This window comes from Numenius arquata, chromosome 2 (assembly GCF_964106895.1).
Source record: "Numenius arquata chromosome 2, bNumArq3.hap1.1, whole genome shotgun sequence".
Taxonomy (NCBI): Eukaryota; Metazoa; Chordata; class Aves; order Charadriiformes; family Scolopacidae; genus Numenius; species Numenius arquata.
This window is the reverse complement of record NC_133577.1, coordinates 126,035,584-126,062,939: the sequence shown is the minus strand read 5'-3', so window position 1 is coordinate 126,062,939 and position 27,356 is coordinate 126,035,584. Positions and strand designations below refer to the sequence as shown.

The window sequence follows — 27,356 nt, the reverse complement described above, 5'->3', positions numbered from 1 at the left end:
TTTCTTCTTTATTTTCTACACCGTGCGGGAGGGAGCAGACACATACAAATGAAATTATGTTTGAACAGACCTATTCAGGGAGGCCTGTCTGATTCCTATGAACGACTTAAATTGAAATCTATGGGAAAGGATTGCATTTCTTGCTACATTCCTTCACATTTTCTGTACTTGTATGACTCCCAGTTTCCTCGCATGATCTTTTAAAGTACTCAACAAAGCTAGACGGATATCTCCAGCTTATAGAAGGGAAAAATGAGATATGCTGAGTTTTCCCAAAATGTTTTCCAGAAGTACCTGAGCTATGATTACAGTTTTTCCAATAAGTTTTGCCAATCAAGCTACTTGAGCACAGGTAAATGTTACTGCTGTAGTATTTTTAAACACTCAAATAATAAATAATAACTATTATTAATATTCTTGTTGTTCTTATTAAACTTTTACATTCTCCATTTTTTAATGCATAGCAATATACACAATCCTGGAAGTTATAGTCTGAGGATATACATTTCTAAATTTCTGTGATACATGAATATACGGAACTGTTGCAAATGTTTTCAAAGGATAAAATAGACAAAAATCTGACACGAAAATCTGTGTTTAGTGATATTTTGAGCTCTTGCCAGTAACTTTAGCCTTGAAGAACTTAATGGAATTAAATCAAATTGGACTCTCAGAAATTGCTCTGAAAACATACACAAATTTAGAGAGATATCGGCAACATGAAAGTGTTGGATTGCTGCTGTGTGGTTTGAAACCTTAATTACCAATACTCATTAGCAGATATACATCTGACCTATACTGATTTAAAGCAGCTAAAAATAAGTCCTGAACCCATGAAGGAAGAGGAATGTGTAATAGACCAAGTAGTGAGTCTTGGTCTGGTTGAAAGCAGTTTGTTGCACGTTTTTAAACCCAAAGCAGACACACCCAGGATTAGGGTTTGTAGGTGTGAAATTGGGTCCTGATTTGAGTTTAGGATGTAAATCCGTATTTGGGTAGAATTTCAGTGGAAGATTTTGTACCAATGGTATAGATATTTCAGGCTCAGAGAATTGACTGCTTTATGTGTCTGTGCTTTCTCACTTGCTTAGTATTAATATTCCTTGCTATCTTCACACAGGCTACAAAGTGTTAATGAAAGAAAAAGGCTGGAAATTCTTTTCCAGAGAATCCTTTGCATGGTGAGGGAGGGAGAAACACAAATGTACTTGCAAGTCCAAAAAGAACTATGCTGGAGTTCATCACTCCCCTTCCTTCGGTTTTCTGGAGAGGTACTTAATGGTGTTTGAATATGACTGTATAGTGCCATTAATGTAACAATTTTCATTCGTACAGTGCAACACCAGAAAGATAATCTCTGTGTTAAGTACTTTTCCTTTATAATCCCCGGAGAGTCAGAACTCTAAAAGCAAATATTGTATTTACTGTAGACTGCAAAAGGGAAGAAATGAGGCTAAAATGCAAAGCAACTAAGATAAAATAGGATTTCCTTTTGTATGTCTGCAGTAGTACTATGAATATATACATACACACTGCTACGCTTTTTAGGCCAAGTGCAAGGTCCTGCATGTGGGTCACGGCAATCCCAAGCAAAATACAGGCTGGGCAGAGAATGGATTGAGAGCAGCCCTGAGGAGAAGGGTTTGTGGGCGTTAGCTGATGAGAAGCTCAACGCGAGCCAGCAATGTGTGCTCACAGCCCAGAAAGTCAACCGTACCCGGGACTGCATCACCAGCAACATGGCCAGCAGATTAAGGAAGGTGGTTCTACCCCCATCCTCCACTCTTGTGAGACCCCACCTGGAGTACTGCATCCAGCTCTGGGGCCCTCAACAGAGGAAGGACATGGATCTGTTGGAGGGAGTGCAGAGAAGTGCAACAAAGATGCTCAGAGGGCTGAAGCACCTCTCCTATGAGGACAGGCTGTGAGAGGGGATTGTTCAGCCTGGAGAAGAGAAGGCTCCAGGGAGACCTTATAGCCTCTTACAGTACCTAATGGGGCTACAGAAAAGATGGGGAGAGACTCTTTATCAGGGAGTGTAGTGACAGGATGGGGGTAAATGGTTTTAAATGGAAAGAAGGTAGATTCAGGAAGAAATTCTTTACTGTGAGGGTGGTGAGACACTGGCACAAGTTTCCGAGGGAAGTTGTGGCTGCCCCATCCCTGGAGGTGTTCAAGGCCAAATTGGACGGGGCTTTGAGCAGTCTGGTCTAGTGGGAGGTGTCCCTGCCCATGGTAGGAGGGTTGGAACTGGATGATCTTTAAGGTCCCTTCCAACTCTAACCATTCTATGATTCCATATTATCTCTGATTTGAAATAAACAACATGATTACAGATTAGATCGATCATGGCTTCAGTATTTCTGGCCAAAGCAAGAAAAGACTTGATGTCCTAGCTAACCATGTAATTTAAGCAGAGATTGTTTCACTGTTGGTGATTTAAAGATTTTAATTTACAGTCATGGGTATTCTTTGTTGCATTGTAACCTGGCTCCCCATGTCTGGCTTTGGAAAACAGTCATTGCTTGTATATACCACTGGAATGATGATGCGAGACACTAAACACCAAAATGGAGCAGCCTGACATCTCTTTTCCAGAATAGAGTGGGGAAAATGGATGCCTTGCTGTCTTTACTTTGATTTGCACAGGAGCTCTGGTGGGAGCTCAGCCACTGTTGGGGACTGGGGGAAATGGAAGTGGAGCGTCCTTCAGAATTCTTCAAGTGAGCAGATAACCAGTGCACTCCGGAGGACAGTTCTGCCTTGGCTGCTGGAAGGACTGAAGGATAACATAACTTTTTCCTGCATCTGACTCTCGTGTTTTTCTTCTTATGAAGTTAAGCAAAGGAGCAAGAAGCGGTGGTGGCTGGAGAATATCACAGGTGCTTGAAAGCAATTTGACAAAAACAGTAAAGAGAAAAAGAGATCAACAGTGTACAGCACATTTACTGTTGCACAATAGTTATTCAGACTAGAAGAGAGCTGTTGGGAATCCAAACAATGTTCAAAAAATGATGAAACGTGATGCTAGAATCCCTATGTTCAAACGTTTTGAAGTTGCTGTCACTTATTCTGCTTTTGGAATGCTGTCCAGGAATGAAGCAGTAATGAGGACTAGCTACCATGGTTGCCGTCCTTATTTTTATATAGTTGGTGGATTTTTGATGGAATCATGAGTTTAATGAAGAGAAAATGCACTAAATGTAAATAAATGATGTGTTAAGGACAACTGAAACAAGGAGTGATAGGAAAAAAACTGTGAATGCAAAGGGGACACAGAGGAATAGAGGGTAGTGTGAAGAAGAAAATGTGGTGATGCTCATAAAAAGTTATTTGAATGTCCAGAAAAACAAGTTTGGTTGCCTGCTCTGGATGGACAAATGATGCCTTTTTCCTGGAATTCCCTCTAGGGACCCCATCCATGCTTTCAGTGCATATCTAAGGAGCTTCAGGGTGTCTGGAAGCCTTGGCCGTATGTCAGGATCCTCTTTCTTGTGGGTAGCTCAGTTGACATTGAGAGTAAAAGTCTGTTTTTCAGTGAAAGCTAATGGCATTGTTCCTGCAATCCAAAATTGGAGATTTTGTGTCTGAATTGAGGGACTCCTACAATCACCAGGATTTTATTCTTTTTGGTTTTTTTTTTCAGAAGGCTGTTATTTAGACCACCACTGCTACAAACCCATGCTTAGTTTGCTCGTTGATAGTTCAACAGTAATTGTGTTTATGGTTCATTTTGTTGGGATGCTGGTGACTAATCTTTCAATAGTGTCAGTGGTGCAATTCAGCTCTGACATACGGATTCATTGTCCTGCTAACTGGAAGATCTCATTGCAGATATGATTTCTGTCATCTGTACAAGAGTTAGGAGAAAGTACGTTGTGGATGTACTATGGAAAAAGAGTGGTGGCATGGTGGCATGAGGTAGAAACGGAGGTTGTGACCAAATCCTCAGTCTTCTCCACTCTGTAACTGTATTTTCAATGCGAATCTGTATACATGAAACTAATCATATGGTGGACCTGTAATTGCTAGAGGAACTGAGGTATTGGTTATGGAAAGCAATGCCAAGGTGTTGTGCAATACTACTGGTAAATGTAATAAATGACATGGAAAATTGAAATGGTCAGGGAAATCCAGGTAGCTGCAGTGTTGCATACTTCTGTTTAATTTTTCAATGAGACACTTGGAATTACATATTTTCTTTTACAAATGCCAAGAAGCAGCATTTTCATAGAAAGGGTTACAGAAGAACACAAGTCTTCCATTTCACAGGACTTTGCACCAAGTAGGAACGTTAGTAGACTAGTCAGAGGGAAGTAGGGCATATGAATTAAATCTTCATTTTGTTTCTGTTGAGCCTCAGCAACTGAACTTTAATGATTTTTAATTACATTCCTTACCTGGCTGGTGAGAGGGGCTGTATTAAATCACAAATACCTTAACATCTGGGGCTCATTTGTTCCAAAATGAACACCATCTCCTTTAATTCCCTATTTGTCTCTCTCTGCTCTTACAATATTTGCCTTGTACTGATTCCCCTTGCTAATTGCAATCCATCCAGTGCTGTATGTGAAAAAGCCATTTTAGTTGCATGATTTAATGCTTTGAAGTTGTCTTGGATTTGCTGACTCATTGGTCAACCTTGAAAAATCATAACAGTGCAAACATTGCAATGCCATCAGAGGACTAGCAGGTTGCGCAGGGGACTGTTACTGATTAGTGTCATTTTTTTTTCCGAGTTGAAAGAGCTATTGTGTTTAAGGCCATGAGATTTAGCATTAGGAGTAATTAAAAACCAAGGCTGCTGCCTTTATATTTTTTTAAATATGAAGGGCCCCAGGAGTCTCTGTAGTCATTAGAAAATCCTATTCTCGTGCTAAGCTTCTCCTTATAAGTGGTTCTGTTGTTGGCTTTCCTGAATGTAAAGCAGGATCTTGTTCAGAGTAGATGTCGAGAGGGGGTACGATGTCGTAAAGGCAGGGGAGAAGCAAAGTGTGTGTGTGTTTGGGGGGCAGATATTCAGTGGTTGCGTGGGTGCTTTGTAATGTGACCTTAGCAACTGGCTTTCTACTCTAATGGGAAAAATAGATGGTGGGAAAGCATTCAAGGAAAGTGGGTCACATTTGATCCATGACCTAAAAGGAAAAGTGGGGGGAGGGAGTAATCAGCTCAGATCATTAATGAGGTGAAAATTTAGCCTTATAAGGCTTATTCATCAAACTGGGCAAAACTGCTTTTCTGGTGTCTTGGTTATGTGATAGAGAACACAAGTCCCACTCTCTCAAAACACTACAATTGCTTCACAGCTTTTTATATATATAAAAAAAAAAAAAAAAGGAAAATAGTTGTTTGTTTTAAACACTCAAGCAACACAATGATTAGACATGACAGTTTGGCTGTGGGGCCTTCCTTTCAGTTCAGGAAAATATAGAACATAGCTGAGCTGTCCTTTCCTGGTAAAAATGAGGTCATTTGTAAAGCTTTGTGTACATTTCTGCAGCACTCGTAGAACAGAGCTAGCAAAACAATTCTCCTGAAGTCTCAATCCTACCTCTACCAATACTCCCATTTTTAAGAAACGCAGACCCGTTGACCATGTAAGATGAGAAATCACAAGCTGTGATTTAGACTAAATCACTCCTGGAGGATGTATAGTTTTGATTTAACTGTCGGGGCGCGTACACTGCAGTCGTAAGTGCACTGTCGCTGCTGACTCTGAGCCTCTTACAGCTCCGTATGGCTAAGGGAAAGCTTCTTGAAATCTGTTTCCTTTTCCATGACAGCTGTGTGTGTGTTCTGAAATAAGCAAAAGTACGCTGTCAGGCTTGATTTTTCTCTTGATACATATACAAATGTATTGTATACATTATATTTGTTAATCCCCGTTGTTCATAAGCATGCCCTAGGCAATTAAAATTTATTATACAATAATGTATTTTATGTAAAAGCTAATACTAATTTTCATACCCAGCTATTTTTCTTCAACCAGTCAAATGTTATATAGCTGCTAGTATTTCAAGGTAGTTTTAATTAGCATCTCAGTCTAGTTCAACTCTATCAGAGAATGCATCATGGAATTAAATAAGAAAGGATAGCAAAGGATGTACTGGATAAGTGACTGGAAAAAAAGGAGTAATGCGAGATGTGAGCTGGCGCATCAGAGTTGCATTCCCTTCTACTTTGGAATTTCAGGGAATATGTTCCCATTGTGTCCAGGAAACTCTTGATGTTAACCCCCAGATTCTGTGACCCTTCTCAGTAAAGCATTAGCTGTTTCAGTCAACTGTGTTGACATTCAGTCCAATCGCAGAAAGATGGAAGCACAGAGAAGTAAAGGAGCATTCAAGATCTTGGGCGTCTTAATGAAGATACGTGGTATCTGACTTTGTAGGCTAAGTGAACTTAGACCTGCTGTGTCCTCTTCTCCCCTTTTTTTCTTAACCAGCTATTAAAATACTCTGAGAGTGTGTCATTTTTCCTAACATATGAAAATAGTAGGAAAACATCTGGGCTTACTAATAAAATTAGGTCTGCTACTTAAAAAGCAGCCGGCATTGTTTGGGGCCTCAGAGATGCTCCTGTGATGCAAATAATAATAGTGGCTTTGGAAAGTTCTGCTGTATTGCATGATCTTCAAATTCTGCTTTTAAAAGACGAAATAGAATTGCGTGAAGTTAAAAGCAAAAGTGTACCATGAAAGGGTTTTGGGTTTTTTTTGTCTTCAATAACATAATGGTTCAACATTTATATGGTGCTTTCCTCTGAGTGTTTCAGAATACTTCGTTGGGATGGGAATATAACGTACCGATTCAAAGGTGAGGGAGACAAGCACAGCAAAGGGAAGAGACTTATAAAAAAACATGTCTGAGAAACGGCTTGCTTTGTTTCATAGTCCTCTGCTCTTCGGCATTAGAAACACTTCCCAGTTTTGTTCTTCTATCGGATTTCACCTTCTCTGAAGGGTGGTTACAGCAAGAAAACCAATGTGCCTTAAAATAATCTGCAAGTAATACTTCTCTCAAGGAATTTGGAATTGCTGGAGTAAAGCTCCACATTTGGTGTTCGGAGCTGACCTGCTGCCCAGCTGGGATGCAGTCTATCGTGAGTGACTGCTTGGGCATAAGGTACAGAAATCCTTCCCCACATTAAACCGAAATGAGCAGTTCCCTAGTGGTGGCAGTCAGAATGAAAATTCAGGCTTCCCGTTTTTTCTCCATATCTCTTACTTACAGTGACAAGCCCAGCAGGTTCAGCCTTCAAATAATTAAAATAAATGTTCATATTTAAAATCCCATATTTGATGCTTGGATTCCCCTCTGTTTCCTGTATCAAGCAATTGAGACTTGTGAGCTTTGAGTCTATGTTCTCCCATCGGCAGTGTCCAGGTTCCTCCACCTGCCCTGGGGCAAGTTTCTTCCCTTTTTCCATCTGTTGAGCGAAGGTGCCGATGACCATACAGAGAGGGGTTATATGCAAAAGCAGTTGGAAGAGAGCTAGAGATCTTAGGGAACCACATGGTGTTACTAATCCTCCAGCTTTCCAAAGACTTGTCATCACAAATAAGAGTTTTCCACTTTCAGAGGGAGGAGGGAAAGAGAAAAAAGAAGGAAAGAAATTAACCCTGTGGTGTGATGACAGAGATTTCTATAAATCACACTGCGTTTCACACTGCTGCTGACAGCCTGCCAAACCTGAACTGGCCAAGTTTCCACAGGTCGAGTACATTACAGGGAGCTTAAAAATACATCCACAAGTGTTTAACTACCTTTTCTGTTGCATGAAGCTATTGAAGTTAAGAGGCTTTGTACATCATGGGATTGCCAAAGGGAGGTGGATGGTATTCCCACTTTTTCACATTTCCTCCTTTCCTGTTTCTTCTAGAAACGTGCCAGCAAGTCCCCAAGATCTGGGGGACTGGTTCATTTTCACTTGTCAATAAAACCTCCACAGCAAGTAATAACCTGCTAGGATAAGCTTTTGTCCAAAATGTACAGTTAAGAAGTTATCTCATCCTTTTAAATTTCTCCTGCTGCAAGTATTCACCATGACCTTAAAAACGTGAGTTTTGACACCTTTTCAAGATATATTTTCCGGTTGATTTGGCCAACAAGTTCCAAATGGCAGTGCTCTGCTGTTTTCCCGATGCTGCATTTGCAAAAAGCGCCCTGGAAACTCGCAACTAGAAGACAGAGGTCTAACTTTGAAGCCAGAAGCATCCCCATAAATGACTCCCATATGACTTGGGAAGTGTGTGCGTGAGGGTGTGGTTTTGTCAGGATTGTTCATGGTATGTTTATTCAGGAAATTTAAACCAGTTTTTCTGAGGGTTGTTTAGTTTCTTTGAATGATGCCTTTAAAGGAGGAGTTGCTCCTTTCCTAATCATGTGTGGTTGTTTATTTTCTTGTGAGCCTCAAATGAACAGCATAACCAGCGGAGCAAAATAACTTATTTCCAATAATAGGGTAAAAATAAGAAAGTAAATAAAATCTTGTATTATAATGACAATTGACTTTAAAGATTCAGATTTGTTGTTGACTACTTGTGTGTCAGTGCTACGTAGCCTTTTATACAACTGTTCTCTCTTCAAGTGTAAAAATATAACTGTTGGTAACCCAAAATAAAAAGGAAAATGAATCCTTATTCGAAGAGCTTAGAAGACACATTGCAACAGGATCTAGAGGTTTCAACAAGTGCGAGATGGAGACAGTGTGGCCCGTTTTGCTGTGTGCAGGGCAGTGCTTTCCATCTAGCATGCGTAGTGGTTTTTTCATTAAAATCTGCTTAGTGTTCTGGCTTCACAGCCAGTTTCCCTTCTGTGATCTCCGTATCGTGGTTGCATGTGTTGATAGTGGTAGATCTGGTGGGACCTGGTTGTGCTACCGTTTGATGCTAGCAGTAGGGTGTAAGACTTGCCCAGCTGAAGGTGAAACCAGGCGCCAGCTTAACCCTTTATTCCATCTTCTGTGAAGCTGTTATAAGTACTTGTGCCATAACATTGAATCAACTACCAGTAATATTAGGGTTTGGTGTTTTTCCTCCCCCCCACAAAAGCAATAAAGTGAGTTATAAGTATGTTGAAAGTCACTGGGGAAAATCACTTTCTAACTATTGACATTTTAGTAACAGTCTGATGAGGTACTTAGATTTTTCTGGTATGTTATATTGAGGACTAGTTAGAAAAGATTCAGAAAAGGATTTTTTATTTTTTTTTTAAGCTTCCCTGTTATACAACTTGAAAAAACCAGCTCTATTGATTTTGTTGTTGTCCAGCAATCTGATCAGAGCTGAGGTCTGCTCTACGGAAGGACTGGGCACTTTTCCAACTCCCTTTTCTGCCCCTGAAAACCTGTCTGGGTAAAGATGATTTCCACATTCCTCTCTGAAGAACTGGGAAGTATTTCCCAGACAACATTTATGTTTTCCTTTACTAAACAGGCAGAACTTAGAATAGGTAAGAGGAACAGAGGTGTTCTGCAGAGAAGAAGGGAAAAAGAAAAAACCTTCTGTGCCCAACCCCACACCCTGCTATATTTTCCATTTAAATGGCAAGGTCAGCTTGTCTCCTGCAGATGTTCACTTGAGCCACAGTTTTATAAGATTATTCATCCCAGTAACATTTGAGAGCTTTCCCACAATTCCCAAAGTTTTTCCTGCCCACAGATTTTACCCTCAAGCCTTGGGAAGGCTTGGGAAGGATTTTCTTCTTTCTTTGCTTGTATGTTTAAGATTTTGCCCTCCTTTGCCACTAAACCAACCCTGATCCTGTTTTTCAGTTTCATTATTTTATCTGTAGCCTCTCTAACCCTCTTTTCCAAGACCCTGTACATGAGGATTGACTCTACCTGAAAGAGTTGCAAAGGCAGGCAAGAGACTAAAATTCCCAAGGCCAAATAGTGGGGTGAGAAGAGATGGGAAGAACCTTTAGCACCTCTTGGTTCTCCAGCCAGAGGCAATACCTCCTAATGAATAGGCACTGAATATCTTAACGCTTTTTATTCACCTGCAAAAATTGCCCTCTGGGGTGAGATTGCCCCACTCTTGCCCTACTCCTTCTGGTTTCTGATAGATTGCCAAAATGAAACCGCAAGTACTGGAATAGCCTAATTCCTTCCCCTTCCCCTGGTGGAAGTTCACCCTGCCCAACCGAAACATTTGATTCATTGCAATAAAGCATGACGGTCTGCATTTTCCTCTGTGCTTTGTCACCTCTTTGACCTCCAGGTCACCAAAACCTTTCCATGTGTGGAAAGCAAAAAGTTGGCTACAGTCCTTCACAGATGACTGACAGCTTCTCCATGCTTCCTGCAGGCTTTTTGGTGCAGGAACAGGTCAAGAGCATACCGTGCTGTAGTCTGAAGTGCTCACGGTTGTCGCCCCAGCAATATCACATTAAACCCATCATGTATCAAGACGTGGTGGACGGGCCACCCTAATCTGAGCATGTATGATACCCGGGAGCTCTCGTGCCATGTGCTGTGTTTGTGTATATGCTATTAGTGTTTCCACTGAGGTCTGCATCTTTCTAACAGCTCGCTGCAGCTGTATTTGCGCATTAGAAAATAGCACGCTTTAAAGTGCCTTGTGAAGCAGATCCTTCCAGCCTCGCCGTTGTAAGGGAACAAGAGTCACACCATGCAAAAGTGTGTCTGCGCGTGTCAGCAAAGTGCTCTTTCAGCACGATCGCTGAGTGCAAAGATTTCAAGACAAATCAGGCAATTAAATTTTGAGCCCGCATCTCTTCTGTTTGTTAGGAATTCATCATCTCGCATAGATGCAACATTTCGTTGTGTGTCTCCTATCTTCCATAGACACAATTTCATTTTAATTTTTTAATATTGTCTTTCCCTGTTGTTGGGATTTTTTTTCTTTCTTTTTCTGGACAGGTTATACATATGCTAATAGAAATATGCCTATTATTTGAAGCATAGTTCTGCTTGTCAATGAAGCTTCATTAACACCGTTATCACTGCCTGACATTTATCTTATAATTTTCCAGAGTTGACTGTTACATCTCCATGGAAACCCAAATTGCAATTGAAACAAGTGAGATAATAAAGGCATCCATAGAGGATTGACAGTATGCAAGCCCACAGTGTTTGCAGGCTACATTTGTTTATACTTCCTTAGATAAATCCATTGCAGTGGAGATTTTTATTACCTGTCTCCTACCTTTCTATGACTGCTGCTTATTGCAAGGTTTAGAACAGCACCTTTTTTTTTTTCTTTTTAATTAGAGCAATAAATTTTATTGGACTCAGCAAGGGAGGCATTGAAGATGTAAATTCTAGAGTGATTTTTCTGGGATGAAATATGAAGTTTTTTATATAGGAATTTGGCACTATATAGACCAATGCATTCTTAGGTCGGTTTGGGTTTTTTTCTGAAGCAGCCAAAAGTTAACGATCACGGATTCTTTTGATTTGCTGAGTCTTTCAGTATGCAAGGAGGATCTTTTCTTTTTCTATACCTAAGGACTTGAGCTCTCTAAGTTCGTGACTCTAAATCAATTTAGATGGTGCCTCAAAGCATAGAGTCATGAAACTGGAGTGGGTCCAGAGTGAATTAATCTGAAATTAATTTGATTTTGAAAGGCTCCATCTGGCAGTGTTTGGAAAAGGCATTTAGACAGATATATAAACAAATGATCATCTGTATTCTATAAGCCAGATGTGGTGTCAAAAAAATTGAAGAAACGGTTTAAAAAAAAAAAATCAGCTGAGGGGGATTTTGGTGTAACGATGCTCAACTTGTTAAATTACAATTGCATCACACTTTGGACAATAAGCTTTTCTTATATTCAGATTTGTATAACGGGGGAGCATGGGTGAGCTTGATAGGATATTTTGTTTTAAGTAAGAAAATTGAATGTTACAGCTTTCTTTAATTGTCTATCTGACATCTCACATAAATAAGCGCAGCTAACTGAAATTGGCTGTGCCCTTAATACAAGCAGTGCTGTGATCTTCCATTCCCTTTTTAAGGAAGCTATTTAGGAAAAGCAGCCATGTCAGGCACGGGCCGTTGGCCTCCCTCTCATTGGACATTCGCTTTTGGGCCCTATGAAAACAGCTCCCTGCGCTTTGTGGAGCTCGGCTGGGAGCGGGTCTGAGCGAGTGTGCACACACGTGGGTGCCAGTCTTGAAATAGGTTGGACTGTAAATTACTTCTTGCAATAATCGATTGACTTTAGCACACGGGACCAGCTGTGTTTCCAAACAAATGTTTGGAGGACACTTTTCCCCTGCCCTCATCCTCCCAACCCCAACTCCAGGATGCAGTTTGCCATAAACTAGACAAGTCCTTGCAAACCTCAAAAGAACTTGCAGATAACTGCCAGCCTGGAGATAAAACTTGCTGAAATAATCAAAACATTAATTATCAAGTAAAAAAATAATTTTTTTTGAAGCCTTCATTACTGCCTTTGAAGTTTTTTGGGGGCAAAGGAAGAAGGAAATTGAGTAACAACTTTGTAAATTTGGAGCAGTAAGTGTTTGGAATGTGGAGAGAGAGACAGGTTGTTGACAAGAAAACAGATGGTCCTACATGTCCTGAATTTTAAAAGCCTGGTACTGTTCTAATTCAGTTGTTGACATGTCACAAATGTATAAGCATTTGGGTGTAATCAAATACTTTTTTTTTTTTTAAAGTAATACCGATAAATGCTTCCTGCCACACAGAAAGAAGTATGCTTCATTGCAAATATGCGTAATCAGTAAAGCAAGGCATTAATAATCCACACCATTAATACTGAGCAGTCAGCTACTTCAGACTCAACTTCACATGAAAAATTGTTATCGGTCAGTGCTCCAAACTATAATTGTGCAAGTGTATGAGTGCTCTCTCATGTTACTGTCCAGTTTGCGGCAATGCAGAGAGAACCCCTTTGCAGTTTGAGTTCCTTTGAGACACAGCACAGATATTTATGCAAAAGGAAAGCCTTTGCCCCAAAGAGATTACAAAGGAAAAAGTTGGTGAGGAGCACAAGAAGAGTGGAACAGTAAGTTGCAGTTGTTACTTGTGAGCATCGTAGTTGTGGTGATCTGCCAAGGTTCTCTTCCTGCCATAATGAGATTAGTTTAGAGACAGAAAAATTATAAATTAGAAGTCTTTGTTAATGCTAAGCTCTCCAGGTCAAAACCAGATGTGCTGGTGCCCATCTGGGAGCTGGCCAACCGAAAACAGATATTTAAAATTCATGACTTAGGTATTTATTGGACTATTACTGTACTTTTCCCTGTCTGCGTAGAGTTAGAAATGCACCTACCTTACACCTGATGAAGACAGACCTTATCTTGTTTGAGCATTTAATGTACAGAATGAATTCTGCTCAGGAAGCAAAAACGACTTATTTGGTGGTTGCCTAAGGTGAGCTTCGTGTTGCAGAACATTATTGCTTGGTGGACCTCATCTAGCCTTGAACTAATTAGTTCCCAGAGCCTACAGGAGAGCCTGGAAGAACAAGGCTAGATGTTAATATATAGCCTCTTTGTTTAGATCTTTGAGCACTTATTTTAGTCATTCTTACTATGTATCCCTAGAAATTTGTGATCCCCATCCATACTTGAACAAGAGGGGAAACAAACTCAGGACAGTAAGGGCTGGGGTGAAGTGGGTTTAGCTTTCTCCAGCCATTAAACGGAAGGTGTCTCTCGCCGGCTGTGGAGCTTCTACCATTTTCAGTTTAGTAAAATCTATAGGCAGTGCATCTTTAAGTATCCTTAAAGATAATGAAAATAGACCGTTATCAGTTTTATCAGCATAAACAAAAAGATGCTGCACAGTTCAGACCTGTGCAGATGGTCTGTTTAATTGTTTGCCTCCACTATTGGATGAACTAGCAATGAGATTTAATAGGTTTCAACAAGTCCAATAGAGGACTTGAAAAGAAGCAAACCTCTTTCTCTCCCTGGTTGCCTTCACTTCTGCACTCATTCATTGTCTTGTTTACATCTATTTTAATTTGTACAAGTTACTCCACTCATGTCTGTATACAGCACATACAATACACATCATTTAGCACTACTACATGTTCTAAAAAATAATTTGTTTGGTAAAAAATAGGTCCATACACCAGTCGTAAGAGCTGAGACAGTCTGAAATGCAGTATTGAATTTGAATGTAAGGTTTTTTTGAAGGTGTGATGTAGCAGATGGACAAAGCATTTGCAAAGTTTCTGTTGGTTGACTCTACGGTTCTAGGCAGCATTACCAAAAGCAGGACATTAAAATAACATCATTTGGTAGTTTCAAACATGTATACAAGGGGTATCCAGGGTTTAGGTTGAAACCCCAGCCTTAAATCAAACTGGTTTGTAATGGAGGTGGTGCAGCAACACAGAGGCAACACTTTAAGAACCACCCACCTCCAGAAGTGAATGATTAGGAATGAGCACAGGGGTGTTGCAGCCAGGGAGGGACGGACCCTCTCTCATTTCCTTTAGTGAGAAGAACTCTGGGGGCTAATTTTAGGAAGTTAAGAAGCCTTAGCACATAGGAGTGTGTGTGCTCTAACATGTACCGTGAGCTGAAAGGGTAATTGCATTTTAACGTGGCTCTTACTATGATTTCCCTTTGTATCTTTGATTTCTTCCTGTGATACTAATGAGGAATCTGCATCTATACCTCTACAGAATAATGTGTTTTATCTCAGATGTGCTCAGCTCTCCTCTGATGCTTCTCTAATGTGCATATAGTTCAGTACTTTTCCCAGTTCATATTGCTCTTAGTATCTTGCATGCTGACCTACCTGTTTGAAGGATAACTTCCCTCTGCTGTTCCTTCTCCCAGCCCAAATGTATTCCCTGTCAAAATATGTTTTAAGGTAGGAAAAGTTTGGGGTTTTTTCCCCAGATTTTAAAATCTTTTTTCCTGTGTGACAGGGTGCTACCTCCTTACCTTACCTAAAAATTACATTTAAGGCATTAAAGTGATCACATGTACTAAACATGGAATTAATCAGGAAACAAGCATCCCCTATAGCAGCAATGGTTTGGCACGGTTTGTATGATGTAATATGTGGAGAGAGTTAGCAAAGCCGAACTACAGCTAATCACTGACTCCACCAGAAAAATTACACGGAATTTTAAATCATCAGGGCAGTAAAAAGGACTCCATTGTCTTAGGCAACATTATGCTTTTACAGACAATTTCTGCCAATGTGGAGGCAACACAAGAAAAGCATCTTTGCATTTACCATTCAGTGCTTACACGAGCACTTGAGGGTTATTAGCTACTGAGAAGAATAAAATCTGAGCATTGCATGTCAGGTATTACAAGCCATCAGAATTGTTCCTGTCGCTAATGTGCGTGTGTGAGTGCAAGTGTGGTTGCTCTCTGCTGGCTGGATGAAGAATTGCTCAGCTCTTTGTTCAAGGCTTCGTGGGTCTGTAAGATGGAGCAAGGGAGGATGTTTTGCATGCTCAGAGTTTCCGTACCCCTCCTGCAATTGCAGTTGGCCTTCAACTGTAGGAGAATGGCAGCTTTGCAAGTCTCACGGCTACCCGGTTGTCAGCCCCACCGATGGGTGCAGGGAAGCCTGGAGAAAATAATTTTATAGACATTACTGCATGTGTAGGACCGAATGTCCTGCCGTACGCTACTTTGTTCATTGGGCATGATGTCAGGTTCATTTAGCAACTGCTGTTATGGATATGTGTTACTTAATGATAATTAGTATTAGTATTTAATAGTTCTGCCAAAACTGTACAAGAAACTACAGCAGGAGCAGTTAATGTTTTTCGAAACATCATCTTTCCTTTGAGCTGCTTTTGAGCAGCTGTGCTGTGAAAATGCTGATGGGCCAGAAAGCTTCTGGAGATGCCTTTTTTTTTTTTCCCTCAAAACACAGAGACCTGGTCATTTACGGCTTAAAAATATGGAACGGCTTCTTTTTTTGTTTGTCAGAGGTTTTGGCCCTTATTTTGCTGGCCAAAAGCCAATTTAGGTAATTACATTCTCTTGTCTATAAATCGCAACCCCCTGCAGTTTTCAATTGGGTATAGTATTGTTCTACCCTTCCTGGCTGAAATTGTTGTGCGATAATGCTCCATGTCATTAAACAGCTGCCGTCTGTCACCTTACGATGAAGTCATTCCTCTCTAAACAATGAGTTTATAAAGCCCTTTTGGGTCCTTCCAGATAAGATTTGCTCATAAAACAGCAATTAGGATCTTTCAAGTACAGTAAGGTGATGCTTGTTTGCCTCTCTTGACAGCAGTTGGGAGTCCTTCAAATGGGTGTTGTCCCTTTTGTCAGCTTGTGTGATAGCCTGGCAGCAGCTCAGGTGTAAATATGTATTACTGTAAAACCCTGATGCCTGTAAATGCCTCTGCACTGGGGTGGATTTAGTAGTCTTTATACTTGGAACCCATTCGTTTTCATGTTCTTGTTGTTATGTTGGCTTTTAGAGGGAGTTCAGTGTTCCCCTACAGATGTCTTATACCACAGAACATGAAAAAGGCAAATCCCCAGCAACACGGTAAAACCACTAAAATAGGAGGAAGGTTGAGACATGAATGAGCCCAAACAGAACAGTGAGAAGGGTTCTGGGCAGGGTTAAAAAGACATTTGAAAAACGGGTCTCATGTAAACCCATTTGCTCCCCGTTAACAGCTGTTTTCCATCACCTTGCTTGGCACCTGGTTCATTAATGGAAATGAATGTGGATTAATGCCAATGTTCTTAACAGTCATGAATTTAAGAGAGTCCCTTTTAATCCAGACTTTGTTTCTGAAGTCTGTCTCTCTCTCTCCTAAGCGGTCAGTTCACTTTTAGCAGTCTTGCTGTAATTACAGACATGAATGGGAGAGAGAGAGAAGGCGTCTACCAGGTTTTTCCGGTGCTCCTGCTTAAGCAGCAGTGATATTAAAACAATTTCTAGCTCCTCAAAGAGTGGCCCTGTCAACTTGCTGAAATGATGGAGTGGTAGTTAGGTTATTAGAAGGAAAATTGGCACAAATTGAGAGAGAGGATGCTCTGGCAGCAACCACAAGCAGCCAGCAACTCAGTGGCTTAATCTCTGCCCTTGGGCTGCTCTCTATGATATAGATGACACCTTGTCAGTGAAGATGATGTGTTGGGTCACGCCTGAGTCCAGTGGGCTAAATTGGCCATGGAGGGAAGGATTGCTGCTGTGTAGAGACAGCAAGCCTCATAATCTTTTTTTCTTTCTTTTTTTTTTCCTTTTTTTAAATGTATGTCATCATTTGGGTAATGACAGTAATTGTCAAGGGATCCCATTCTCATTTAGTGTCCCTTAGACACAGCTATCTCTGTAGCTCATGCTTTCAAGAAATGGTCCTAAGCTTTCGTAAGGATTGCTTTGCCTCCTCTTGGAAGGTTTCACATATGGTTTCTCTTTTGCCTTGTTATTTCTTGGATAGAGCAGGAGGGGAAGATGGGGGAAGAGAAGAGCCACTTCCTCTGAGAGCCATAGTGTTGGTGAAGAGAAGTAGCAAAAAACTCGGCAGCTCTTGGAGGCTAAGAGGTCTTAGTGCAGGGCAGTCACGTCCATTGGGTGAAGATGAAGGCTGGAAGAGGATAACAAAATTCATCTTTAGCAGAGATTATTTGTGAGGGATCAATAATATTTGCCTGGATTTTGTATTGACCCAACAAGCTCTGTGACAACTGAACCGTCAGGCAGGTGAGCTGTATGGTTGTGTTCCTCAGTGGAATCGTCAAGTATGCTGCAGGGATCAGATCCATAGAATCTGTAAAATTGGAAGCGGGTGTTCCATTGTTATCTTTCTTTGTTTTCTTTGCTTGTTGTTGTGGTTTAACCCCAGCCAAAACCAGCATGCTGCTTCAGTTTGTCTGCATTAGCTGTAGTCCTATGGCTACTGCCAAAGCTGGATGAGGATGCTATCGCATGTGCCATTGCTGTGACAGCACTCATGCACTCCTCAAAACTCCAACAGCGAGGGTGGGATTCCTCCTTTGAGGTGCTCGAGAGCCTTTGTTTGCACTGAAGTCAAAGGAAATGCAATTCAGAAGAGAGCCCAGCTGTGCTTGTAGAAATGAGTGCCCTCTCTGTGGACTGACCTTGCCTATCAACCCCTCAACATGCTGGGAGCTCAGTGAAACCCCTACCTTGTGGTAGAAAGGGATTATAAAGAAAACTCTGAGTTATATTTGGTTTTTTCCCAAATCTGCAGGAGTTGGTGGATTGTCAGAGCTGTCATTGGATGGTGGAATTTAGTCCGGAGAAGTTTTACTGACTTGCCCAGCTTAATTCAGGCAGCGAGTGTCAAAACCTGTCCCCCGGAGCTTTGCATCCCAGCATACGATAGCCTATGCCTGGAGTGAGAGCCTTTAACTGTCTTTATCCAATAAAGCATTGAAGGAATATGATCAATGTAATTTGACTTCAGTTCCGCCAAAGTAAAGAAAGGCCTTAAGCATTTCGTGGAGTTAGAAGAGATCTTGGCCTGTGCCTAAATCTGTAGCTCAGAGCAGGAACTTGATGCTAATGGGATCTTTAACCTGAGAAAACAGAAGTGTTCGGGTTTGTGGTTTTCTAAAAATTGGCTTGTTAGCAATGGAAATTGTGGTGTTCTCGGTGGTAGAGGTGGTTTGTGTAAAAGAAAAAGCAAAGGAATAAACTTGTTATTCTTTACTAAATATGACCTTTGTTGTAATTTTGGGCTAAAGTAGCAATTGTGTATGGATTTCTTAAAGAAGGGAGCCAACAGAGAGAATAGATGAAGGGCATAATTTAAAAATGAACTCAAATCATTTTTTAACGTAAACAATGTAGAGAATAAATGAAGTGAAGAATGAAACCGATTTCTGAAAGAAAAGAGTTGACTAAGTCCAGGGCAAAGCTGGGGGCTGCACAGCTGAGCTTCTACATTTTCTTGTGTTTGCAGGTCCAAACTAATGGGTAAGCATTTTCCTTAGTTATTTTAAGCTACAGGTAAGGCATTTTTCATCCTCCCCACAAGGGATATTGTTTAACAGGTTGGCTTTTACATAAAGGAATAGGAATTGGAAAGAAATCATTCTAGAGGTGTGTCATGTAAAGTCTTCATGAAAGTCTTGAAAGTTTTTCCCGTGGAGTATCATTCAAGTGAGTCAAGTGGGGTTTTTCTGTTTCTTGGAGACTTTGAGGGGGTCATTCTTTGCTGGGTTGGTTTGGTTTGGCTTAAGTGTTACGTATGTATGGAAAATGCAGTTTTTAAGTGTGCTTGTGACCTGTAGAACATCTTCCAAACAAAGAGCATATGTAAGACGAGAGAAACGAGAAAGGTTGGACCAAATCATTCAGTCTCTTTCTCAGGCAAGACTCCCACGAGAATCAGTAAGAATTTTGTCTAATAAATGGCTGTGATAAATCCTGTTGTCTGCTGATCCGTGTTGGAGACACTTCACAAGTGATGATCAAACTTCTTGAGGTTGCTTTAAAATGCGCCTTTAATTTAACTAGCTCCTTCCTGCTGTAACCAGAGAAAATGCTAAGGTTAATACGAGCATACTAATGTGTTCAGGTGAATTATGCTTTCAAGGAGATGAAACACGTGAAACTAAATAATTTGTCTTTGCACAGGTTATAGCTGTGAGACAGGGGAATTACACAGGGTTGGTTTTTTTGTTGCCATTCTTAGATATTCTTCACATGTAAAATATGATTTTCATCTGGTTGTGCAGATTTTGAGCTCTTCCAAGTCATCCTGTGGGCATTCTCTCCTGAACAATCATCAAACAGAGAAATTGTAATTAAGGCCAAGTTTTTTGAAAGTGGCAGGTGGCTCTGAAATGCCTGAATTCTGCAATGATCAACTTCTGACGTTGCTGAACACAGGCTGTTTCCCCCCTTTCCCTATTGGAAAGATGGGGGGAACGCTCTAAAAGTCATGTCTCGTTAGTGTTCTTTCTTGAAACTGAAGCATCCAAAAATTATCATCACTTATGCAATTTCTAGCCAAGTAGTTAGTTGAAATTGCTGTCCTTAATTACCAATAATGACATGGGGGGAGGTGAGGGCTGTTGGTGTTGTATTTTTACTTTTATTCAGTATTTACAATGATTTGTTTTCCTTATAAGACTGCAACTCTTCCTAAACCATGTATCATTTATCTCAGAGTGGGTTATTTTTTGTTACTAAGTTCTTTTCCCCTGCAAAAGTGTGTGGTTGTTTTGAACTTAGATGTACATCTGGAGATCAGATAGGGTAACAATTTACAGGGTGTGAAAAATTTCAAAAATTTCATGTCCTTTTTTGGGGGAGAAAAACTTTTTGAAGCAGCATTTTGATTTTGGCAACAAAGTAGGCAATTTTGCCACTGCCTTCTCCTTTTGAATTGTGCTTTTTTTTTTTTTTTTTTTTTTTTATGCCAGGGTGCAATAAACAATGTGCTTTAAACTGGAGCTCTCCAGACTGCTTTTCCTTTTTAAAAAGCGTAGGCAACTAATCGGCAGCAACCAGCCGCATAGCTGGAGTGTTTTCCATTCTAGGCAATATCATACTAATTTGATGCACACATGGATGCTTCACACAATCTGCAAATTCATCGCTGGCATCTTGCATTAGTCATCTGACAGATTGCCAAGTGTTTCATATTCCTTTCATGTGACTTTATTACAAAACACACACACACACACACACGCACTGCCTTATTCCTGCCAGTAGCCAGTTTAGTGAGAATTCGCTGCAGTTCTGTTTACAACAGCCATGGAGAGAAATCTGCACTTATTTGCAACTATTCTCTGCTTTAACATGCAAAAGTCCCGGTTCGCCTTGTGCCGCTCTCCTCTTATATAATGACATTAAGCAGCAGCCTGCAGAGAAAACCAGACTCAATGAAAAATGTAATCGCATTGTTTTTTGTTCATAATACTTATGCTATTAATTAAATACTGATTTTTTTTCTTTTTTGCCTGCCCTGTGCCAATTGACATCATCTTTTGCATCTAGCGCACATGAAAACTGCGTAGTCTCCTAACTTGCCTTCTCTTTTTAATCTGCTTTTCCACTTTCTAGTAACGGCACAGCTAACAAGATGAATGGAGCTTTGGATCATTCAGACCAACCAGACCCAGATGCCATTAAGATGTTTGTTGGACAGATTCCCCGTTCATGGTCGGAAAAAGAGTTAAAAGAACTTTTTGAGCCTTATGGAGCTGTCTACCAGATTAATGTTCTCCGAGACAGAAGTCAGAACCCTCCCCAAAGTAAAGGTACAGTAGTTGCGCTCTCTTTGCTTTCAGTTTGTTGTTTTTTTTTTTTTTTTTCTCCGATGATCTTGCTTGCCTTCAGGATTTCCAAAGAGGTTTGCATCCGGGCAGTCTGTTTTGAAGCACACTGTGTTGAGCTATGCAGCAGTCTTAGGAGAAGAGGGCTTCTGAATACCTATCGATTACTGTCTTCCTCCTCTTCTTAAATTGCAGTTTCAATGTCTGTTATCTGGAAGCGTGCATTCCAACTGTGCAAAAAATAACAAAAGATTGCTGTCCTTGTTTAAATTATTATTGCCGAGAGACATGGAAACCTGAGCGGTCACTTCCCCAGGATTAGATTGTGAAAAATAAAATTTTCTACTTTCTTTCTTTTACTCTCTTTGCACCCCAGGTGGGAATAATTTTCAGGATACAGAAGGGGAGAAAGGATTGCAGTGGGCTCTTGCTACGTCATTGCTCCAGAGGCAGTAAAAGTTAAAAATAGAGTCGCCCTGCCCTTTTTCCAACATCTGATTTCTTTTCTGTGGTCATGTTAAAGGACTGATTTTTTGGCACTGGTATTTTTCAAAAAGAAAGAGCTGTTTTTCCTTCCTGTGTTTTTTTCCATACTGTTGTAAAGTATTTGTCATTAACTATATTGCTGTCTTCAACTGTGTGTCTATGCACATTTAGGCACGTGAGAATTCTGTGTATTATAGCTATGTAAGTATAACATAGGCTTACACGTAGACTGAAAGTGAATATTTTGTTTCATGGAATGCATTTTTCTCCATAAATAGCTGCATACTTTCATTTACGCTTTGAGTTCTTCAGGTTTGGAATATGAAAGTGTTGCAAGCATTACAAATAATTAGTGCAGCCCCAAGGCATAACTAGCTTTGCATGTGTGCCTGGCTGGAAGGTTACTAGATATTTATTCATTCTTACTGCACTCCTGCCACTGCTTCTAAAAACCTTTAAAGCGCACATGCTAGGGAGAACATCAGAAAATGATTTTGTGGGTTAGCAGCGAACTAACGGTGCAAAACAGCCTTCGCTTGAGATTTCCAGTTGAGTGAGAGGTGATTGCTGTGGCGTGAGGCGGCACAACTTCGGGGGCTGTTGTGCAAAGCGCTGCCAAGGCTCGGCGGTTCCACCTTGCCCTGATACGGGGCAGAGGAGCTTCTCGGTGGGCTCTCCTTTGCTGTCCCGATGTAAGCAGGCTTGTGCCATGAGTGGTATTAGTTCATTTTGAGTTGCTTGCATACTTCACTTCTGGTCAAAGGACTTGGCGCCAACGACAGGGAGGGGATTGATCTCACCGCACCGCTAATCAAGTCCCCGTACTAGATTTCTCTTTCCCTTCAGAAGCAGAAGGCGGTTTTGGTTGGAGTGTTTCGGTGCAGTTCTGCTTCCAGCTCCCTCCTTTCCCCAGGATTGACGGATTGTATGTAGCACGTAGCCCCCTGCTACGTTAGCACAGAGCCCTCACCAAGTGTCTTTTTCTTGTAATGCTGGATAGAAGACAGCATTAAGAGGTCAAGCAACTGGATTTTCTGCAGTCCAGGCCGCTATGGATGAGCAAACTCCTACTTAGTTTAAACCACTAAAATGCTGAACTTTGAGACTCGTCCATTTAGAAAGAGCTGATTCCTGGGCCACAGAAATGCCTTCCCACTAAGCAGTAAATGAAGTGAGAATGATATTGTGGTTAGACAGAAGAAAGCCATTGATTCCCGTTTCTGTAGTGTTTTCCATTATACTGTACCTGTCTGTCAGGCAGCTGGGAGGCATAAGGATTAAGCACAGGTCATGCAAATCGTTGTAGACTAATTATGAAGGCTTGTAGTCCCCATATTCAATATTCTTTTTGAAAGATGGTTGGTGGGTTGGTGGTTGTTTTTTTTTGCTAGGACTCTTTTCAGCCACGCAGAGACGACGCTTTCATGTCGCTTCAGGCATTATATGTTTTAATGAGTAAATGAAATTAATCCTCAAGAAAGACAGAAGAACCTTCAGACTTATATTTCCCTCACACAGCAACAAGCTCCTCTGGTGGTCAACTTTTCCTTTTTAGTCTTTGGAGGAGTGTATCTCCATGCTGGCTCTATTCTTCCTCCTGGCTGAGTCTACCAGTAAGGTCGCTAGATGTAGAAACCTCTTGAGTTTCTTGTGGCTATCTCTTGACTAGGATTGGTCTTTATTTTTCTTAATCCAGTAGCACAAAGGATTCTGCGTGAGAGATTGTTAAGAATGTTAGAAACAAACAAACAAACAAATTGCCCTGAAAACATCTGGTAGTCTTGTTGTCATCACAATGCGTGAGAATACTTGGCCTGTGTTGTCTAATTGGCATTTAATAACGAAGCTGAGTTTTGACTTCTTGTTCGGAGGTGTGGTCGAGGTGCGCACTCTCTTTCTGTGTAAACACCCACACAAAACAACCATTTTTATTTTATTTGAGCTGCATGGACTAGGGTAATGGGAGGCATTTTCCTGCCTGCTGCCTCACCTCCAGTTTTGCATCAAGAGGACTTTGTGGTCAGTTGACGCCAGAAAAAGTCCATTTTTCGTCATTGCATGGTCGTGGCTGTGTGTTGTGCAGAACATTCACAGGCTGATATCACCCAGAAGTTTTCTCTGAATATTCTGCAAGCCATGAATTGCAATGACAAAAATGCAAGTTGGTGTTATTACACCATGTGGGGGGGTAGGGGGGGAGAAGGGCGGTGGCAGTTTGGTTTTGTTCTTTGGAGAAAGGCATTTTGATTTTTGAAAGATCTCTCTTACCAGACAAGGGCTGTGTATTTCTCTTAGCTTGGCCAAAGGGGCTTCTCCAATTTGGACAGAATTTTTCTCTGATGAACTGTTTATGAAGCTGCAATCTGAGTCTCTCCCGATTCTGTCAAAAATAACCATAGGCTGCTTCTCTCTCTCCTGCTGTTATTAAGACTGTCTTTCATACCCTCCAACGACAAACGGCCTAGTTAATGTCTTTCCTTCTTTTTTGTGCTGGTTGCCAGCTCCACAAGGCTGAAGCTGGAGGAAGAGGAGGAAGAGAGGTAGAAAGCCAAGTTTTACTCACTTTGGAAAACTAGAGGAAAGCCATCTTACTTCCACAGATATATTGCTGTTAATGCAAATGTTGAAGCTTGGCTTTATTAATTGGGAACTGCAGGAATGGCTGCATTTCAATGGGTGAGGGCTGGAATATCCTCTGTCCTCATTCCATCCAGAGTTTGCAGTTCTCCAGGTTTTTCTGGATGTGTGAAAGAGCTCAGCAAAGTAATTTGACTTTGTGTTTATCCCCTGTTTTTTCGTAAGGCTTTTTCCTCTTTCTGCAACAAGAGAAATCCGGGGGATTAGGTAAACTAAATAAAATGAAAAAAAAAACCTAAACCAACCAAACAAAAAAGGCAGGAAATCCTGTAACGCTGAAATAAATGGCACTTTCAGCTTCTAGGGGCTAAGGGGATTCAAAGTCTCAGCAGATCAGCCCTCTCTGTTCCCAATCTAGCTTGCTCCCTTTATATAATTTATTCTGGGTGGATAAATGACTGGGGTTTTCTTTCAGAGTAGTTGTTAAAGAGAGCTTCTGTAATACCTCAAATACAGCGAGCTCTATGCGAAGGCAGTGTCCACTGCCACCAAGATCTCTCTTCTTCCCCACTGTTCTCCTAAGCCGGAAAGATTTCCTTGGCTGCTCTCATTTTGGAGCCCAAGTGCTGAAGCAAGCAGATGGCACGGGGCTACTTTTGCCTTTGGAAATGCAGCAGAAGAGTCTTGGGCCAGATCCACAATGTCCTTTTGGTACCGTGCCCCTGTTTTCAATACCTGTTAATTCTCCTTGGGATCGAGGTCCCCTAAACCAGTCCAGTACCTAAAGGGAGCTACAGGAGAGATGGGGAGTGACTCTTTATCAGGGAGTGGAGTGATAGGATGAGGGGTAACAGTTTTAAACTGAAAGAGGGGAGATTTGATTAGATATTAGGAAGAAATTCTTTCCTGTGAGGGTGGTGAGACACTGGAACAGGTTGCCCAGAGAAGTTGTGGATGCCCCATCCCTGGAAGTGTTCAAGACCAGGCTGGATGGGGCTTTGAGCAACCTGCTCTAGTGGGAGGTGTCCCTGCCCATGGCAGGGGGGTTGGAACTAGATGATCTTTAAGGTCCCTTCCAACCTGAAGCATTCTATGACTCTAAACCAGCTTTGTAAGCCAGAGCCTGCTTGTGCTGCTGCAGGAATGGCCTTGCGGAAAGCAGGGGAGAGGCACCCATGGTACAACGAACTCCGTGGTTCCTTGTAGCCTTTTACAGACCCTTTATCAGATTAGAGGGAGGCTGCTGAGTGAACAAGGATGTGCTGTAGTTAAAGGCCAGTGTTTATTATTATCCTATTTAACATGGTAATTTAAGTCTACTGGGAAGCAAGCAGAGGAATCTGATAATGAGGTATTCATCTGCTGCATACAGGAGAGACCAGATGGGCAAGGCATGTAGGAGGCAGGAGTTATGTGGCTTGTTTGGGTACCATTTTGGCTACAGTTTAGCACTTTAGAAATACTCTTGTGCAGGCAGGAGAAGCAGTTCCTCCTCTCCAGCAGGTCCCTGGTCCCAGTGCCTGTTATGCTTTGAGGAACCCACAACAATTTATTGTCTTTCAGACAATTATTCTATCACCCCATGACCCCTCCCCACCCGGGAAAGGGAATCGGGAAAAACAAGGAAAGACGGGGGTTGAAAATATAAATAGATTTAATCAGAGAAGACTAAATAATTAACATTAATAATACTAAAGGACCGATATGGATCCCAATACCAATATAGAATATAGAAGGATTACACTCAGCCATTTCTATCAGTAGGAAGCTGGGCACTGCGGCTTTGGGAGGAAGGTAAGGGCTCAGGGCTCTAGCACTGGGGCAAGAAGTTCTCTGAACCGCCACCAACATGGGAGAGAGAATTCATGTTGAATGTGATGCTCATGTTATGAAATAATCCTGTTGGCAGCTTGGGTCAAGTGCCCAGGTCTCACTCCTCCTTATCCCTGCAACTGGCAAGGCTCGAAAATACTGCAACCTTGAAACCCACATCCCATAGCGTGCTATGAAGTAAATATTTTCACAAACTCAGACACTAGAGTCTTCTAAAAGTAAAGTTTTCCCAAGCAGCATTAGAAGGGACTTTACTGCGAAGTAAAATTACTGAAAGAGAAATTAGTCCTGTGTCGCTCAAACCAGGAGAGTGCCCCGTTTTTGGTGGGCGGTGGAAGGAGAAAAGGGAACTCGGGCAGTCCTGCATGGGGCAGAGCTGTGGTGCTCCGCTTGTCACACAAACCCGTCCTGACTGTCCTAATCAGCAGCAAAGCCGTTAAACCAACTGTTCCCTGCCTGCCCTTGCGTCACCGCTCAGCCGGTTGCATGATCCTGTTCTCAAAGTGATTTCAATGCTCTGTGGTTTGCAAAACCAGTTTAGATGCTCTTTAAAAGCTCCCTTCAGCCAGCGCTCCAGGAGTCAGGGTTTCTTTACACATTTTGACTTATTTTGTGTTTTGGATGCTCTCACAAGTCCACATGAACATTGTTTAGCTTTTGAGGTCTGATGAGTTGCATCAGGAGCACATGCGCTGTCAGAACTGCAGCACTTGGACCACAGCCATTACGCATGTGTGGTTTAGACTAAATTTTAGTGGTCATGCCTGGGAGATCTTCTGTTACAATCGCAGACTTGAAATCTTTCATGCACTGAATGAAAAAGTGTCTTGCATATTGGGTTTTTTAACAGGTGCTTTGTGCACTACATGAAGTTTCACACAACAAAGACTGGCAAAAGCCAGGTGTTGCCATTAGATACAAGTACAACGGGGAGGAAGAGCAAATGATAAAGAATAGTTTTTAACTTTCAATTTCTAACTTTATGATGTTTAAATTTAAACCTTAAAGAACCTTAATTCTATAATTTATATGATTTATAAGTAGGATTATAAAATATATTATAGATGTGAGCTGATTTTTATAAAAGGTAATTCTTATTCAACAAATCTGCTGGAGTTTTTCAAGAGGTTTCTCTGAAAGTGGACAGGTGTGAAATTGTGTATATAATCAAGCTGGATTTCCCAGGGGCATTTCACACAGTGTCACACCAGAGACCAATACATACAGTTATGGGTGAAGCAGAGAAGGGCCCATTTTCAAATGGAGAA

At 41.2% G+C, this 27,356-nt stretch overlaps 1 protein-coding gene across 1 annotated transcript in view; it reads left to right on the top strand.

The window, feature by feature from the left end:
• CELF2 (CUGBP Elav-like family member 2) overlaps positions 1 to 27,356 on the top strand; it is a 244,805-nt gene that overhangs the window by 92,072 nt on the left and 125,377 nt on the right. Inside the window, exon 2 of the mRNA XM_074144550.1 lies at positions 20,981 to 21,177. Coding sequence (XP_074000651.1) covers positions 20,981 to 21,177 — 197 coding nt within the window. The remainder of the gene's footprint in view (positions 1 to 20,980; positions 21,178 to 27,356) is intronic.